The sequence below is a fragment of the Rhizophagus irregularis genome, chromosome 4 (assembly GCF_026210795.1).
Source record: "Rhizophagus irregularis chromosome 4, complete sequence".
Lineage (NCBI taxonomy): Eukaryota > Fungi > Glomeromycota > Glomeromycetes > Glomerales > Glomeraceae > Rhizophagus > Rhizophagus irregularis.
Genome location: NC_089432.1, coordinates 904,734 through 922,851, shown reverse-complemented (window position 1 = coordinate 922,851; position 18,118 = coordinate 904,734). Strand labels below are relative to the sequence as shown.

Below are 18,118 nucleotides of genomic sequence, written 5' to 3'. Positions count from 1 at the left end.
AAAAAATTGTTTTTTCATTTATTGCAATCTTTTTATTTGTAATTCATTGTAATATTTCTTGAATATATATAGTATATTATATAAACATATTTGTCATTATCAATAATTTACATTTTCAAAGGAACCATCCAATTTCAAGGGAACTATGACGATCAGAATCCCGAACCAAACGTTTCTGTAATATTACTTGAATATATTTACATTACAATTATAGTTAGTAAAAATATCGGTCACCTGTACATTATTATTATTATTATTATGCATGTTACACAAAATCATAAGTTTTCGGTACGTTCTTATATAATAGTTTGCATTTCGAGAGAACCATCCAATTAGAGGTAACTATGACGACCAGGAACCATAACCATGAAGATTAGAATTTCAAGAGAATTATAATCCGTGACTATAAGAATTTCGAGGGAACTGTAACCATGACGATCCGAATACAAGGGATCATAACCATGACGATCAGAATTTTAAGGGAACCAGATCAAAATTTTGAGGGAACCATAACAATGACTATCACATGACGATCAGAATTTTAAGGGAACCAGATCAAAATTTCGAGGGAACCATAGCAATGACTATCAAAATATTAAGAAATATTAAGAAATATTAAGGGAACCAATAGCCATGACAATCAGAATTTCGAGGGAACCATACCCATGATGACGATCAAAATTTCGAAGGAACCATCCAATTTCGAGGGAGCCATTCAATTAGAAGGAAGCATGATAACCAGAATTTCGAAGGAACCATCCGATTTCGAGGGAACCATGAACCCATGATGATGTTTTAATTGTTTACTTGTTCCACAATTACACCATAATAATTCCCGAAAATTTAAAATCTGCCAAAATTGCGTTTACCAAAAAAAAAAAAAAAAAAAAAAATCTGCCAAAATCCAAATTTGGTAAGAAAAATATACTAATATAGATTATAGAGTCATTGTAAAATAATAAAAAAAAAATTGGTAAAAAAAATTTGAAACGTATTTCAAAAGATCGGAAAATAAGAAATATATATATATAAATACAAGGAAAAAAAGTTTTCGTTTTCAACAATTATTTTTTTCTTTGAAAAAAAAAATTGATTTTATTTATTCAATATATTATTAATATATTATACCAATTAATAGCCTTGATCATAGCCAAAATTGGTTCGAGAAATTTCAAATGGACGTGAATGCTGACGTGCAAGATGATATTGATATAACAGTTCAAATTATACATGTTGCCGAAACTTTTTTTCAATTTCGGCCGCATTTCGGCACCAAAATATAGCTACTTGTAGATATATCAATAAAATTTTTTAAACCTCAGATAATTTGGGCCAGATCTGCAGCAACTTTTGGCAGACTTCAGAAAATTTCGGCATAATCTGCAATAATTTCGAATCGGACTTTAAAGTTTTGGCCATATATTAAATATATGTTGTCCGAAATTCCAGAGCCCTGCCGAAATTATGTAAGTTGGTCGAAATTCCTCAAAAGTTCTTTCATAGGTTCTTCAGACCCAGATTAACCTATTTGAAGCCTAATTTCAGCCAAATCTATGAAATCAGATGATCTTGCTTTGAAGAGTTTGTCACGTGGGCGAAATAGCCGAAATATTTCGGCAACATGTATAGTTCAAATAGATGATCCGCAATCAAAACGTGTATTAGTCAGTTTAAATCTTAGAGAAAAGTTATCAAATATTCGTAAAAAACTTGAACAAAATAGCAAAGTTAAAATGAATGATACATTTTCGTTCACAAATAAAGTCGGTCAAATTAACAATAACAATATTTTAGCTGAAATAGCAAAAGAAGACGAAGAAGGAGTAACTTTAGAAAAAATCATAAATAAAAGGACAAAATCTTATATTTAAAATCCGAACCTGATTGGAAATTTTTGAAAGATAAACATAAATTAGAATATGGGATTGCTTCAACATTAGAAAAGGCTAATAAGAAAGCATTTACAATAATGGAAGATTGTAAAATGACTGAAATTGTTGATGGTTGCAAATACAGTACGATTGAAATTGATTCGGAAGAAGATCAAATCATGAAAAATGATTTACTTTTAGCTGCGGACATTGACACAAAAGATTTTGTAAAGTTAAGCACGTCATTTGGAAGATTTAATATTAAAAAAACTAACTGTGACGCTAATTTAACTTGTACCATAAGTGAATATGGTAAAGCAACTTTAAAATTTAGATTACAACCAGATATAGAATTTATTAAAGAAGTAAAAGACGCCATAGAATCCAAAGACCCTAGAAATTTTAAGAAAATCATTGAGGAATATGGTCAGTTCATTCCAACAGAAATTACATTTGGCGGAAAAGCTTATTTTAAGAGATCAAATATTTTAAGGCATTGTTCTGAAGAAAATTCAAAAAAATTTAATATAGGTTTAGCTTCTAATATCAAAATAGAAAGTACTACTGAAAATTTAAACAATAATATTAATAATTCTAAACGTGAATGTTTTAAATTAATTGGAGGGCAACAGCTTAATGTTAATAATTTTGATGAAGAAGTTTGGGCTGGATCTTTGAATGATTTCAGATATTGGAGTTGCATAAAATTTAAGAATCCAATTAGTATTTTTCAACCTTTACCCGAAAATTTGCGTAAACGGGTCTTATTATCAATTGGAAAAAAAATACTTTATACTAATACTGAATATCATGATTATTCTTTAGTTGAATATGCAAAACCAAGAGTATTTAGATTAAATATACCAGAAAATATTTTAAAAATTATACAAAATAAAGATGCTGATTGTAGTATCTTTGCAACAGTAATTGACAAAAAGGAAAAAGCTATTTTTAATTGTCAAGTCATTTGGCCACAAAGTGAAGACCCAAGTCTTGTAATCCATTGTATTCAAAAAAAATTTAAAAAACGTAAATATAAATTGAGAATTAATTGGATGATTATTGGTTATGATTTAAATTTTGAACTTAATCATTCAGAATTTAATATTCAATTAAAAGTTCAAAATGAATATTTTAAAGCAACAGGTCATCAAACCATAATTAAATCATTAGATTTGGATGATGATTCATCAGTTCTTTGTTTTGGAATCCCTGTACTAAGCAAATTGAATTCTTCAAATAATTCTCTTGTCATTAATCATCATTTTTTTAATGATCAAAAAAATGGAAAAATTGGATTGTATGCATTTTCTTATTGTTTAGAAAAAAATCATTATGTCAATTTACCTGATTTTACTTTTAGTATTCTCATTATTTCATCTTACCCCAATTCTGATGATTATGGAATATTACCCATTAAAAATAATAATAAGATAAGAAATCTTATTAATTCTATTAAATTTAATCCACTAAAACGGCAGAGACCAAAATTTATAAGTTTATATTCTATGGGAGAAAATTGTGGCCCTAAATTTCTAAAACAAAAAATTAATCAGATTAAAATAAAATCTCTTGATATAAATTGTAATCAAAAAGGTTGTATTTGTAAAAGTAGAAAAAAGGATTCAGAAATTAATTTGAAATTTGCATTCTTAAATCCAATTGAGGTATTTTTAATTTCTTTTATTATTCAGTACAATTGTTTGATAACCTAAAATTGAAACAGATGTTTTACCCTTTCCTTTAGATTAAGACTGCGAAAAGAGAATCACCTTGGCTATTAAAAAATTAAATTTAAATTTTTATTATAATTTCAGATATTAATTTATATAAACGAACTAGTGTACTTTTGGATATAGTGAGTGAGTTTTATACTAATACTACTAATAAATTAATAAAAGATTTTTTTATAACAATAGATTGTGTTTAGTGAGATTTATAAAAAATTTAATGAGATTTCTTTTTAGTAATAGTTTGGTATAAAAAAATTTTCTGGGATTTTTTTTTAATAACAATATGTTGATAGTAGACAATTAACTTGTTAATAATTGTTTTTTAGTAAGATTTTTTTATAGTTCACAGTAACACTAATATTACTAGTAAGTAATATAAATGAAAGATTTTTATAACAATAGATTACATTTAATAAGGTTAATAAAAAAATTTTCTGAGATTTATTTTAATAACAATAGGTATGATAAATTTTTGGTGATTATTTTTTTTAGTAACAATAGATTGGTAATAGACAATAAAAAATGTTGTGAAAACATTAAAAACTGAACTGATAATGAATTGGTAAATCAGATCAGTTTTGGTCACAGTAATAATTGTCTATTACCAATCTATTGCTACTAAAAAAAAAATCACCAAAAATTTTATCATATCTATTGTTATTTAAATAAATCCCAGAAAATTTTATATATTGTACTATACTAATTTGTCATAAAAAAATTCCAGAAACTGATCTATTATATTAATAAAAAATCTAAAAAATTTTTTATATCTCTCCATTATAATATAGTACTGATCTGTTGTTATCAAAAAAATTTTTTATATTGATTTATTGACTCTATTGTTAAAAAAAAATTCAGAAAATATATTTATATCAATCTATTATTAAAAAAAAAGTTAAAATTTTTTTATATCTATTCATTGTACTATACCAATCTATTGTTATTAAAAAAAGTCTCAGTAAATTTTTTGTATTGATCTATTGTTATTAAAAAAAATCTCCCAAAATTTTTTTTATATGTCATTAAATATAATCTATTTATAAAAAATCTTTTATTAACTCATTAAACTAACTATTAATACCTATTAGTAGTAGTATTACTGGAAAAAATCTTACTAAAAAACAATTATTAATTGAACAAATTAATAATCAGTTGTCTATTACCAATCTATTGTTATTAAAAAAAATCACAAAAAAATTTATTAAATTAGTCCATTGTACTATACCTATCTATTGTTATTAAAATAATCCCAGAAAATTTTATATCTAGTAACTATTGTACTATACCAATCTAGTATTATTATTAAAAAAAAATCCTTAAAATTTTTTATTTCTATCCATTATATCATACTGATCTATTGTTATTAAAAAAAATCCAGAAAATTTTATACTGATATAATGACTTATTGCTAAAAAAAAATCCCAGAAAATATATTCATATCAATCTATTATTAAAAAAAAAATTCAGAAATATTTTTTTATATCTATACATTGTATTATACCAATCTGTTATTATTAAAATAGATCCCAGAAAATTTTATTATATCTATCTATTGTACTATACCATTCTATTATATCTCAAAAAATTTTTTTATTAACCTTATTAAATGTAACTAAAATCTTTTATTACCATTACTTATTAGTAATATTAGTGTTACTATGTTGAAGATAGGGCCGTCTGGCTAAGATAACGCATTAAAAATGTTGTCTACCTACTGAGTCTAACGATCACTCGACAGTGCACACGTGGGGTACTATACGTATGACGAGTGGTTTGTAGTTTAATTATATTAGAGTAGCTTTTAGAATCATACTATGTATACATATTCTTTTATTTTTCTACTTTAATAAAACTGCAAATGCGCTGCGATTAAAAAAAAAAGTAATATTAGTGTTACTGTGAACTGTAAAAAAATTATTAACTTCCGTTAATAAGTTACCAATCTATTGTAATTAAAAAATAAATCACAGAAAATTTTTATTATATCTATCTATTGTGCTATACCAATATATTGTTATTAAGGAAGAATTCCAAAAAAAATTTATTATATCATCTATTATATGATACCAATTTACTGTTATTAAAAAAAAATTCCAAAAAATTTATTACATCTATTTATTGTATAGTTAACCCTATTGTACTATTACTACTATGCTGATATATCGTTATTAAAAAAAATTCTAGAAAATTTTTTATACAAAGCTATTCTTATTAAAAAAAATTTCATAAAATTTTTTCATAAATCTCACTAAACACAATCTATTGTTATAAAAAAATCTTTTATTAATTTATTAATAGTATTAGTATGCTTTTAAAATAAACTCACCCATTATATCCAAAAGTACACTAATATAATTAAAAAAAAATCATTTTTTTTTTAATTTTTAATAACAAAAACGTCAAGTCTGACGTTTTTAATTAAAAAATATTTTTTTTTGATTTTTAATAACAAAAAACGTCAAGTCTGACGTTTTTAATTAAAAAAATATTTTTTTTTTGATTTTTAATAACAAAAAACGTCAAGTCTGACGTTTTTAATTAAAAAAATCACTTTTTTTTTGATTTTTAATAACAAAAAACGTCAAGTCTGACGTTTTTAATTAAAAAAAATATTTTTTTTGATTTTTAATAACAAAAAACGTCAAGTCTGACGTTTTTAATTAAAAAAATCACTTTTTTTTGATTTTTAATAACAAAAAACGTCAAGTCTGACGTTTTTAATTAAAAAAATCACTTTTTTTTGATTTTTAATAACAAAAAACGTCAAGTCTGACGTTTTTAATTAAAAAAATCACTTTTTTTTGATTTTTAATAACAAAAAACGTCAAGTCTGACGTTTTTAATTAAAAAAATCACTTTTTTTTGATTTTTAATAACAAAAAACGTCAAGTCTGACGTTTTTAATTAAAAAAATCACTTTTTTTGATTTTTAATAACAAAAAACGTCAAGTCTGACGTTTTTAATTAAAAAAATCACTTTTTTTTGATTTTTAATAACAAAAAACGTCAAGTCTGACGTTTTTAATTAAAAAAATCACTTTTTTTGATTTTTAATAACAAAAAACGTCAAGTCTGACGTTTTTAATTAAAAAAATCACTTTTTTTTGATTTTTAATAACAAAAAACGTCAAGTCTGACGTTTTTAATTAAAAAAAATATTTTTTTTGATTTTTAATAACAAAAAACGTCAAGTCTGACGTTTTTAATTAAAAAATATATTTTTTTTTATTTTTAATAACAAAAAACGTCAAGTCTGACGTTTATAATTAAAAAAAATATTTTTTTTTGATTTTTAATAACAAAAAACGTCAAGTCTGACGTTTATAATTAAAAAAAATATTTTTTTTGATTTTTAATAACAAAAAACGTCAAGTCTGACGTTTTTAATTAAAAAATATATTTTTTTTTTGATTTTTAATAACAAAAAACGTCAAGTCTGACGTTTTTAATTAAAAAAAAATCATTTTTTTTGATTTTAATAACAAAAAACGTCAAGTCTGACATTTTTGATTAATAAAATCATTTTTTTTTTGATTTTTAATAACAAAAAACGTCAAGTCTGACTTTTTTAATTAAAAAATTTAATTTTTTTTTGTTTTTTAATCAAGTTTTTGACATTTTTAATTAAAAAAAAAAAATTTTCACATTTTAATAAAAAATGATCAACATACTATTTCATGATCTGTCAAGTTAACATTCTTTTTGAGCAGCACAGTTAAACTCAGCGCAAAAAGTTTCCATAGTGAATGTTCACTTTCTCTGTACATGTACATGTACATGTTCATGTTCTTGCTCTTGTACTTGTACATGTACATGTACAGTACTGTACTAATATTTAAGATTAAACTGAGAGTTTTTTACGAAAAAGGCAATTTTTTTTGTATCCATGGCAACTATGCATGTGGATGATTTTCAAAAACGGAATAGAAAATTTTGGTGAAAATCTGACTGAAATGAAATGATCAACCAAAATTTTTGCCTTTTAAAGTAAAAAATCGCCTTAAAATCCTACTTGGGTGTTAATCTAGAAGTAATTTAAACCTAATCCCCTTTACATTTTATGTTTTTTACATATAAGGTTTTATTTTGAAATTTTAGATTTAAATCATGGTAAAAAAAAAATTGAGGAATTTGTAAGGTTACACCTAAATTAAGATTTTTTTACGTTTAAAATTTGATTGTTTATTAAGTACTGTATATAGATTTTTCATGTAATATATGTCAATAAAATTTTAAAATAATAATTACCGTTGAAAACTTTAAGAATCAGCGTTAAAATTGCATTATCAACATGCACCAGAAAATTATACTGAAGAAATTTGGAGACTATAATTCCATCTTATATTCATCTGATCATTTTTACATCACGCGATTTGATAATAAGCGAATAAATCAAAAACTGATATTTTTTATTGTAAACGCAATTTTAGCTATAGTGTGTTTATCACGTGACAGTATATAATAAATATATATATTGGATTTTTTGTTTCCTCGATTTAAGTGATCAACATATGCAACAGCAAAAATTAAAATGATCAAATCCTAACATGTGAGGTACAACGGCTGAAACCAAAACAAGGTTAGAATGAATAAATATGCAAGATGGCGGGATAATTAGACCGACATTGATTTACGCAATTAGAAAGTTTATTTTTTTCGTGTAACTAAACGTTCAATTTACTTAATATGGTACATATATAATGATGTTTTTTTAACAAAGAATTTTCTTAGAGGAACGGTTTTTGTACAATGTAAATAAATATCGATTTTTTGTTCTTGTACTTATTTAAAATAACGTAAACAATTATAGATTTCGATTTCGTATTTTTGAATCATTTTTTATATATATATATTTTTTATTATATCTATAAATAAAAAAAAAATGTTTGTGTAACCGTTATTCGATTCAGCGCGTGATTCATCTGCGCCTGTTCTATTAGGTTGACATTTTAATATGAAAGTTTTGGCTATATTTATTAACAGTATTTACTAAAACATTAAAACATTTGTTTATTTATTAGATTTATTAAAGAAAAAATTAAATTTATTCATGAAATTTATTTATTAGAATTTGTTTACTAAAAAAAATATTTACAGAATGATTTATGCGATTAAATTAAAAAAGTATACTATAAAATTAATAAAAATGTTATATTAATATATTAGTAATAACAGATAATGAAAAAATAAACAGAAAATATTAATTAATAATCAATTAAAACATTACAGTAGCTGATCCATTTGCACATCTTAAAATAAAGTTATAAGACCGAACCAAACTATAAAAAAAATAGATTTAATATAATTTAATAAATTGGTAAGAATAATAATTTTAAAAAAATAAAAAAAATGTTAATATTTAATAATTAATAATAATCAAAAAACACCCTATCTGTTATTAAATTTGCTGCAGTAGCTGATCTGTTCATCCATCCTGACATGAAACTATAGGGCCAAACCTAAAATCGTAAAAAAGTATATATAAAATATAATTTAAATTAGTAAATTGGTAATAATATTAAAAGAATAAAAAATACTAATGTTAATAATTAATAATCAAAAATACCCACCTGTTATTGAATTTTCTGTAGTAGTGGGTCTAAACCTAAAATTATAAAAAAATTAAAATTTATGTTAGTAATCTTGTAGTAAAAAAATATTAAATAAAACATATTAATTGCCGATCCACATGTGATTGATAGACATTTAATAGTAAATTGCGGCGTTATGTTAATTAATAATAAAAATACCGTTTGAAATCTCCGTTTCCCCAATAAATTGACAATGATAAATACACATATAACTCCAGGAAAACTTGTTGCAACTGGTGCTATTGTGTCAGAACTTCATTATGGTCCATATTCACGCGACTGGTGGATTTTTTCAGACGAAAACGCGTTTTATCCTATTCCTTTACGACTAGGACTTGAAATTATGTTGCAACTCAATAGACAGCCTTTTATTATTCGTATAGTTCGTCATGTTCACAGTCCTTTGCAACCAGGTTATATTTGTGAAGGGAAAGGGCAAAGTAGTGGCGTTGTTGAAAGTGCTTCAAAGGCCATTACTTCTGTTTACCAATCTGTTTTTGGTACCAAAACGAAATATGCTGGACTATCTTATTTAGGTTTAGAACAGCTGGATACAGTTCAAAAGCTATTAGAAGGAATTATATTTCGTCCTTTTATTATTGAGACAGAAAATATATCCATATTTGTTGGCTGTCTTGGTAAAATTCGGTCAAATACAAAAGTAATTGGTCATAATTATTCAGCATCTTTATTTTACAAGTATAAAGGAAAGCAATCAGTCTTTTTTCAATGTGTAGATCAAAATTCATTCTCAATTACAATTTATCAGAATAGTCAAATTATTGCTGTATATAAAGACATTTCACCTAATGCTGTATGGCGTAAAACTGGAATTCTAAAATCAATCTCAGGTGATACATTATTTGCGATGAATCATACTATAACTTTACAAAAATTAGGGCAAGCAGTTCTTTTATTACAAGTATCTATGCCTAATGAATGCACGCTAGCAGATTGGCATGATAAAACAATTATGGAACATTTGTTTAAATTTCATTTAAAAAAAGTAGCTAGTGGGTCAGTTGAAGAATGGCATCAAGTGTTTCAGAATTGGGCACAGCAAAAAAGTAATATAATTGAACTATTTACTCATATTGGCAAAATATATAATTCAAGTCATGAGTTTCATGAACGTGAATTGCGAGGATGGCGTGCAATGTTTCGTGCTGCAGGATGCACAAATATTACTCCACGCGAGAAAGAAATTTCTAATGTAAGTTTAAAAATAATAAATATATATGTGAATGGTAAGTCAATAACTAATATAAAAAGTGTTATATTATAGGTTGAATTTTGGACAAATGCGACTAATCCTGAAAAAGATCGTGAAACAATTGCTAATTTATATGTGGGAGGATTTCTGAATATAACTATACCTTCTCCAGCTGATGTATTTTGGAATTGCTTTCGTGATAGTTATAATGTAAATCCTAATGGAACAGATGGCAAAATACATTGCAGAAACCCATGATTTGTTACCATGCAGTTAAGTGATCGCCAATAAATCCCGACGATTTAGTATCAGACACGTGACTATCGTGGTGTCGGACTATCTCGTGGAACCATCGACGACAGGCTTTTTCGTAGTCTTTTCGAAGTCGTGACGTGGTCTTAAATAGATAGGAAATATCATCGAAAATTAGCCGAAACAATCAATCTAATATACTTTTTCGATGCATTAAATATTATTTACCGATTTCTTTATTTCTTTATTTTTTGTCACATTTATTTATTAAATAAAGTTGTGTAATAAAATTCATTTTAATAAAAAGCCGATTATATATTAGTAAAAATTTTTACTAATAAATTATACTTTTCTAATACTAATAATTGTGAAAAGCGTATTATCTGTTATATCATAATAGGAATATTTGCTATATAAAACATATAAAAATAATAAAATATTAGATATATTTTGATATATTTCAACAATGAAAACGATATAATGAAGGTAATCTATAAATCCACAATGGAAGAAGCTATGGGGATGGTCTAAAATTGAAAAGTCAAGATGAATTGATTGGTAAGAAAGGAGTTTGTAGGAAAAGGATCAAAACAACTAAATTTAGTGCGCCTATACATACAACATCTGAGGGTGAAAAATTTGTGGACGCACCAACAGCTCCTTTATCGACGATACCTAGAAATAAAGAAGTACACGAAGAATTGGATGATTTGAATAACAAATTCAGTAAAAGATTAGTTAAAATGAAAGATAAAGAAACCTTTATTTCAAAAAAAGTGACGATAAGTGAAGGAAAAGATAAATTCAACGAAAACAAAACCGTGTTGTGATGACACAGGGACGAAGAGAAGAAGAATCTGACAGTGAATGATTTCGTCTAGAAATAAACAAATTTATCCTTAATGAAAGAACAATTTTTAAGATTAACGTCTTTGGTTTTGCGTTCAGATTTGGTTGAAGAATATCACGGACGACTATGGAATTTCGGCCGGTTTTTGGATACATTTCTATCAAGGGCGCAGATTTAGGGATTTTGTTTCTTAATACTTATATTAATTTCAATTTTGTTTTTGTTTTATTTTGTTTCTTTTTATTTTTTAGATTTTTAGAATATGAGAGCTAAAATTTTTTTTCTATATCTGCGTGTTTTATTTTTTTGAAAAGATGAGAAAATTAGAGAAAACGTAGGATAATATTCAAAAAAATATATAAAAAAATTTTAAAATATTTTAGATTAGTAACGTCTATAACAGTAGATAGATTTAAAAATAACAATTATCAGTTTTTTAGATTTATTATAGTTTTTTAGACTAGAATGAACTCAGTTATAGAGGGAAGTAGGTCTTGTCTGCTTCTTTCTAGGTGTTTTAATTTTTATGTAACTATTTCTTTTGATTTGTTCATAAATAAAAACGCGTTACTGTTTTTTTTAAAAAAAAAAAATAATAATAAATATACTAATACAACGTATTGTATTTTAATATAGAGATTATGAAAAAAAGCGAAATTATTTCTCTTTAAATAATAAATTTGATTGTACCAATCTGGCGAAACTGATTAATAAATTTGATTGTATCAACTTAATTGTTTAGTATTAGACTTACATATAGACTTAAACTTTTATATACTTCTATAGCAAACCATATTTGGTTATAAATAACTATATCGATATTGTGTGGGAATGGAATGAGAAAAATTATCAATATTAATATGGCGATACCCTTTTCAACAGATATATTTTTATCTCTGATCTACAAGTAACGAAACACAATTGCGTATTAGCTTACTAAGAATGGTCAACAATATAACCTATATAAGTGATAATTTCGAACAAATTGTATTTTTTTTCTTCAATCGAAAGTTAAATTGTTAAATTTTAAATTATATTCGAAACTTATATACTTATATTACATTTTAGTGTATTTTAGTGTAAATCGAAAGTTAAAATTTAAACTATATTAAATCAAAAGGTAAATTTTAAATTATATCGATATATTCAAAAGCTAAAGTTAAATTCAATTTAAGCTATATTATCCCTTTCCTCCTTCTCTTTCTTCCCCTTCCCTCCTTCTCGTTCTTCCAGCATTTCCTTTTATAATTTCAATAAATTATAAATTAATAATTATACCTTCAATGGGTTACAGTACGTCAAAAAACCCTTTTAAACCTTCTTAATAATAAATTACAGTTTGTAAATTAATTATATTACATAATACCTTACCCCTTCTCATTCTCTCCTTTCCCCTTCTCGTTCTTCCCTTTCCCTCCTCTTTTCCCCTTCTCTTCTCGTTTCTCCCTTTCCCCTCCTCGTACTTTAATTTCTCTACTTCTCGTTCTTCCCTTTCTCTCTCTTTTGTCTTCCCCTTTGCTCCACGTTTCCTCTTCTTTTTTAGGTGGCTCCTCGGCTCTTTGGACATAGTATTTCGCTGAGTTTTGCAATGTCTTTTTAATTTCTTTATTTCGTCTTTTAAACAACTACTAAATTCTCTTTTTATTTCTTTTTCTTAGAATGATCTTTGGATGCGTGGGAATTCGGTGGGATGGAATTTTAACGAAACGTTTTACAATGTTTCCTTTTTAGGTCCAGCTTTGAAGTATAATATCAAATTTTTTCTTTAATTTTTTAACAAACATTTGCTAACATTTTTATTTTTTATTTTTTAGGTCCAGGACTCCATTTCAATTCATTTTGAAATGGACTAAGATTAACTTTGAATTTTTTTTCTTTCAGGGGGTTTTTTTTAACGAAATGTTTTGAACATTTTCGTTTTTTTTTTGTAAGTTAAAGAGAACATTTTAAAGGCCGTACTCATTTCAAAGGTATAAGCTTCGAAATCGTTTTATTTTTTTCGTTTTTATGCAATGAAGCGTTAACTTTTTTTCCTTAGTGAAAATGGAACCACGCAACGCGGAACCATATCATACGCACAAATAACATAAAGTGTCCAAAACCAAACTTGACCCCTGTTTTATAATTCCCGCGGTTAAATTTCTCGACTATCTATAACTAATACTAAAACTAATCTAAACTCAACTATAAGTTTGAACCAGCCCCTAACTAAACCTTATTCCACCGGTTGACTACAATCTAGTTCATCTGATTATTCCAGCAGTTCCCCCTAACAACCATATTCGTGAACACCACCTGGCTAAACTTCGTTCACCCCTCTGTATGTTTAGGTAACTAAATTTTTGTACCTATATTTAAAAGTTATAACATTGTGAACTTCTCTTAGTTCCGTAACCTCATCCCCCTATATAAAGCAAAAGCAAGAACGACTAGTTGTACTTCAAAGCATCCCGCCTGTTTGAAAGAACCTCAAATGTCATTAAGATTTAGCGTCAGAAAAATTTTTTACATAATTAAACGTGACTTCGACAAAAATGAGCAAATCATGATTCAGAATCAAAAACTTTCCATTTTGGTCATCCCATCACGAGTTCAAATTTTTTTGCTGCGCCACAAAAGGATGACGAAAGTCAAAATATTCCCAAGAAACTGAGTCCAAAGAGCTAAGAACTAAAGTAAAGAAGAAGTACCGTCTTGTCACTCTTGTCTAATGTTTTCAGCATCTTGTTCAAATTACTAGCCAACAAAGGTTTTATGGTAACACCGTAACAGTGAAGCTCTGGAACTTTTTGAGCAAGTACCTATTTTTTTTAGAATCGAAACTTTGCAAGCCAAAAAAATATTTTTGTGACATAATAACTCCCTCTCAAACTAGTATCAAAAAGAACCTAAAGGAATATATAAACAGTTAGTAATGTTTGTCCGATGCTAAAAAATTTTTTTTTTATGACTTTTGGACCTTCCGCCATTTTTATCAGCCTGAAAATTTTTGGACTGAATGATCGGTGGAAAGAGTTCCTCGAATGATCGAATGACCATGAAACGTTAACTAACAATTTTGTAAACACTGGCTCCAAGAACCCTGGAGCCAGGAAGTATCAAGTATGTTTTCGAAACACTTTCAAAAACTTTCTTTTAAAAACGTTTTAACAACTTTAATTAATTTATATATTTAGTAGGGAAATAGCTTCTGCAGGAATCCCAAGTTTCGAACAATTTCAAACCTTCTTTAAAAAAAATGAATATTATACATAGAATTAATAAGACATTTTACACTTGTAGAATAATTTATATTAATATTTATAGATTAGAATAATAATAGATTTGAGTAAGATTAGATTTAGAATAGAATACTTTAATATTTCTTTAATAAAGTTTATTGAACACTTTACAACTTATTAAAAATAAATTAACAATAACTTTACTACAATTTTAATAAAGTTTATAGAACACTTTACAACATATTTAAAATAAATAAATTATAACTTCACTACAACTTTAATATTTGTTTAATATAACTTAAACATATATTTATTATAACTTAAATATGCATTAACTATAACTTTAATTTGTATTTTATGATTTCAATACTATTTTTGTACGACCCGATTAAATCAGGTGCCGATTTCCTTAATATGCAGTAACTTTATACATACGATTATGTTAAACTTATCGTGGCAATGTGAAATCATATCGTGACTAAGTCTTGGTTATAATCCCTACGATAAAATTTTGACATGGTCACGATATGATTTCGATTTTAAAAGTTTCTGCAATGTACGCATATTGTCAATAATTGGAGAAAGCTTTATATACAAGGATGAGCTAGAGGTAAAAAAAATTGTATATTTTTCATGTAGTTTTTTGTATAATAAATGTGTCAGTTATAGTTAAAAAACATATATTTTTTAGGTTTCACCTAATTCAATTAATGCAGCACGAAAATTTTCTAGAATTAATGGACCAGGATGTGTTGCACTAAAAAAACCAAATATTACACGCTCAAAAATGTCTGAGGTTAAAGAAAAACAATTTGAATTATTTTTTGCAGACAAAGAAAATGTTAATATGAGCTCATATAAGGTGGATGCAAAAACACAATTGCCAGTTCTTTATCTAAAAAATCAGAAAAATGCACTTTGGGAAAAATTTTCCACTACCTATCCTGATGGAATGAAGCGTACTTCTTTTATGGCTCGTTTGCAAAATGGCCGGTTTAAATACCGAGAAGATTTAGAAGGTTTATGTCTAACATGCAATGACTATGGATATCAACCAATAGAGAATTTGATTGAATTAGTTAATATGAATTTTTCTGATAAAATATTACGGGTAAGTCAAATAATAACTTCTTTTATTATAAAACTTGTGATTAATTATAATTATATTTCTTATATAGGGTATTTTGATTCACAAATTAGAGCTTTTACGTCGTCATCTAAAGCGAGATTATGAAAAAGAATTAGTCATGAACGAAGATGGCACAACAGATCATGTGGATTGTATTAATCATTGTTTATTATTTGCATTTGGAGAATGCAAACAACAACATTTTTCACGATGTCAGGAATGTGATACATTTTTTACTATATTTGAAGATCTAAGATATCAGCTTGATATTTCTCATCATACTAAACTCCAAGAATATCAAGAACAATTGAAATGTTATCTAGCCCATCAAACTCGTAAAAAATACCTCAACGCTCAATTTAATTCTACATTAGTTGAATTAGATAATGAAGGAGCTGTTATTATTGTTGATTATAAAATGCGAATTTTACCTAAAACATCTAGAGAAACAAAAAGTGAATTTTTTGGTAAGCGTGGTTGGACACTTCACACTACCCTTGTATTTCGAAAAATCGATGAAGATTTGGATATTCAAGCTTATGATCATTGGAGTTCTGACACAAAGCAAGATGCATGGTTCACAGCATCTTGCTTTGAAGCAGTGTTTGAAACAATAAATCCTAAACCCCGTTGGATAAAAATAATATCGGATAATGGAGGGCATTATCACAATTCAGAGTTGATGGCGATTATTAGTCATTGGTATTGCTGGTACAATGTGGAAGTACGTGGTTGGATTTTTCTTGAGCCAGGGGAAGCGAAAACGACGGTCGATTCCCATCATGCAACGGCAAGTAAATTTGCCATATCATATATATAATTAGATATTTTTAGCATTTTATTAACCAATACTTTTATTCACAATTTATAGATTGCGCATGCATCCAAGAGATATGTTAGAGTTGGATGTGATCTTGTTGATGGAACCAATATTGAAACGGCACTTCAAGATCTAAGTGGAACATCAGTAGCACATATAGAACCAAATCGGGATCAATTATCAGGGCAAATAGCAGTAGAAAATGATACATCAGGGTAAACACTTGTTATCAAAATTGTATTTATTATTAACACAAATATAAATCAAAATTGGGAGTAAAAATTTATAGTAATACGAAAATAATAAATCAAAAAAATTAACATGACGTGAAAATAATAAAAATCAAAAAATTAATACGACGCGAAAATAAAAAAAAAAGATTTAGAATATTCATATCATATGACATTCATTAATGCAAGTTTATTTTTTGCGATATTATAAATTTTGGCTATTTACATCAGTAATAAAAAACAAAATGAAAAAAGAACTAAAACTATCCCTGGTATATCAAAATGGTTTGAATGGAACTGGCCAGTAACAGGACAATTTGCAGGGTATATTCGAGCACGTCCCCTTCCTAATATTGGTACATGGACTGAATTTTCACCCGCACAAGTTGCTAGTTTTTGTGGTGCTAGCTATAGACCGTCTCCCACAATTTCTGATCCAACTATACCAAAAAGTTCTTGGGTGATGCCAATTCCCGATGAAAAAAAAGGTAGTATTAGAATAATTGTTTTAATAAAAGATAATTATAATAGAGAAAAAAATGTCAAATGTAAAATTTTGTATTACCTTATAATAAAACTAATTACTATCCACAATCAATCACCTGTTATAAAAACCCGAAACTAAAGATTGGACAAGAAACCCAATTACTAATAATAATGAATCAGATATTGGGGGTAATTATTATTTGTAACATACCTTTGTTCTATTTTCTATACATAAAACTAAATATGCACATATGTTTCGTCACAAGAACACATAGGGTAAAAATTTATTCACGTGCGAAAAATCTCCAAAGACTTAGGCTAATAACATATTCTAATAATAGTGCCGACCCAGAGTTTCCTTTTGATGCAGGATGGGCTTTGAAAGAGAATCTACAACTTGGTAATAAGGGTGGAGGAAAGCGTATATCAAAAAAGGTTGTTCAATATTTGCAAGGTTATTTTTTAGCGGACCTGCAGATCGTTATTCACCTGAAGCTATGCATGCGAGTCTAGAAAATTTGGTTACAGAAGGTGAACTTGTTTCGGAAGAAATACCAACAATAAAAACTATCAAAGGTTGGATCGGAAGGTATAGTAAAAGTTTCAAAAAAGAAGCGTCAGAACGTGCACTAATAGAAACAAATGGCGTCGTAAACAATAGTAATAGTAGCGAGAGTAGCACTAATAGGGCTAGTAAACGTCAAAAGACAAATCCAGCATAA

General features: G+C 26.6%; 5 protein-coding genes across 7 annotated transcripts; 3 read left to right on the top strand and 2 right to left on the bottom strand.

Annotated features, from left to right (window-relative positions):
- Window positions 1-1,969: 1,969 nt before the first annotated feature.
- OCT59_023573 (uncharacterized protein) lies at window positions 1,970-3,663 on the top strand (the record flags this gene model as incomplete). The annotated part of the gene is made up of 3 exons (XM_066134802.1): window positions 1,970-3,171; window positions 3,235-3,538; window positions 3,619-3,663. The coding sequence occupies 3 exons, from the start codon at window positions 1,970-1,972 to the stop codon at window positions 3,661-3,663; spliced, it is 1,551 nt and encodes a 516-aa protein (XP_065990888.1).
- Window positions 3,664-9,388: 5,725 nt separating this feature from the next.
- OCT59_023572 (uncharacterized protein) lies at window positions 9,389-10,666 on the top strand (the record flags this gene model as incomplete). Its single annotated transcript, XM_025329213.2, has 2 exons — window positions 9,389-10,408; window positions 10,481-10,666. The coding sequence occupies 2 exons, from the start codon at window positions 9,389-9,391 to the stop codon at window positions 10,664-10,666; spliced, it is 1,206 nt and encodes a 401-aa protein (XP_025187862.1).
- Window positions 10,667-11,174: 508 nt separating this feature from the next.
- On the bottom strand, window positions 11,175-11,665 carry OCT59_023571 (uncharacterized protein; the record flags this gene model as incomplete). Its single annotated transcript, XM_066134801.1, has 4 exons — window positions 11,175-11,187; window positions 11,280-11,335; window positions 11,421-11,517; window positions 11,589-11,665. 4 exons carry the CDS (start codon window positions 11,663-11,665, stop codon window positions 11,175-11,177), a joined length of 243 nt encoding a protein of 80 aa, XP_065990887.1.
- Window positions 11,666-12,680: 1,015 nt separating this feature from the next.
- OCT59_023570 (uncharacterized protein) lies at window positions 12,681-13,077 on the bottom strand (the record flags this gene model as incomplete). The annotated part of the gene is made up of 2 exons (XM_066134800.1): window positions 12,681-12,749; window positions 12,877-13,077. The coding sequence occupies 2 exons, from the start codon at window positions 13,075-13,077 to the stop codon at window positions 12,681-12,683; spliced, it is 270 nt and encodes an 89-aa protein (XP_065990886.1).
- A 2,441-nt stretch (window positions 13,078-15,518) lies between these two features.
- On the top strand, window positions 15,519-18,118 carry OCT59_023569 (uncharacterized protein; the record flags this gene model as incomplete). 3 transcript variants are annotated; one of them, XM_066134798.1, is made up of 8 exons in its annotated part: window positions 15,519-15,842; window positions 15,910-16,584; window positions 16,732-16,895; window positions 17,142-17,398; window positions 17,538-17,585; window positions 17,663-17,672; window positions 17,738-17,796; window positions 17,874-18,118. In XM_066134798.1, the coding sequence occupies 8 exons, from the start codon at window positions 15,519-15,521 to the stop codon at window positions 18,116-18,118; spliced, it is 1,782 nt and encodes a 593-aa protein (XP_065990884.1). The 3 variants fall into 3 exon arrangements, with proteins under 3 accessions (XP_065990884.1, XP_065990885.1, XP_065990883.1); XM_066134799.1 differs by lacking the exons at window positions 17,538-17,585; window positions 17,663-17,672; window positions 17,738-17,796; window positions 17,874-18,118 and having other exon boundaries at window positions 17,142-17,535; XM_066134797.1 differs by lacking the exons at window positions 17,142-17,398; window positions 17,538-17,585; window positions 17,663-17,672; window positions 17,738-17,796; window positions 17,874-18,118 and having other exon boundaries at window positions 16,732-16,899.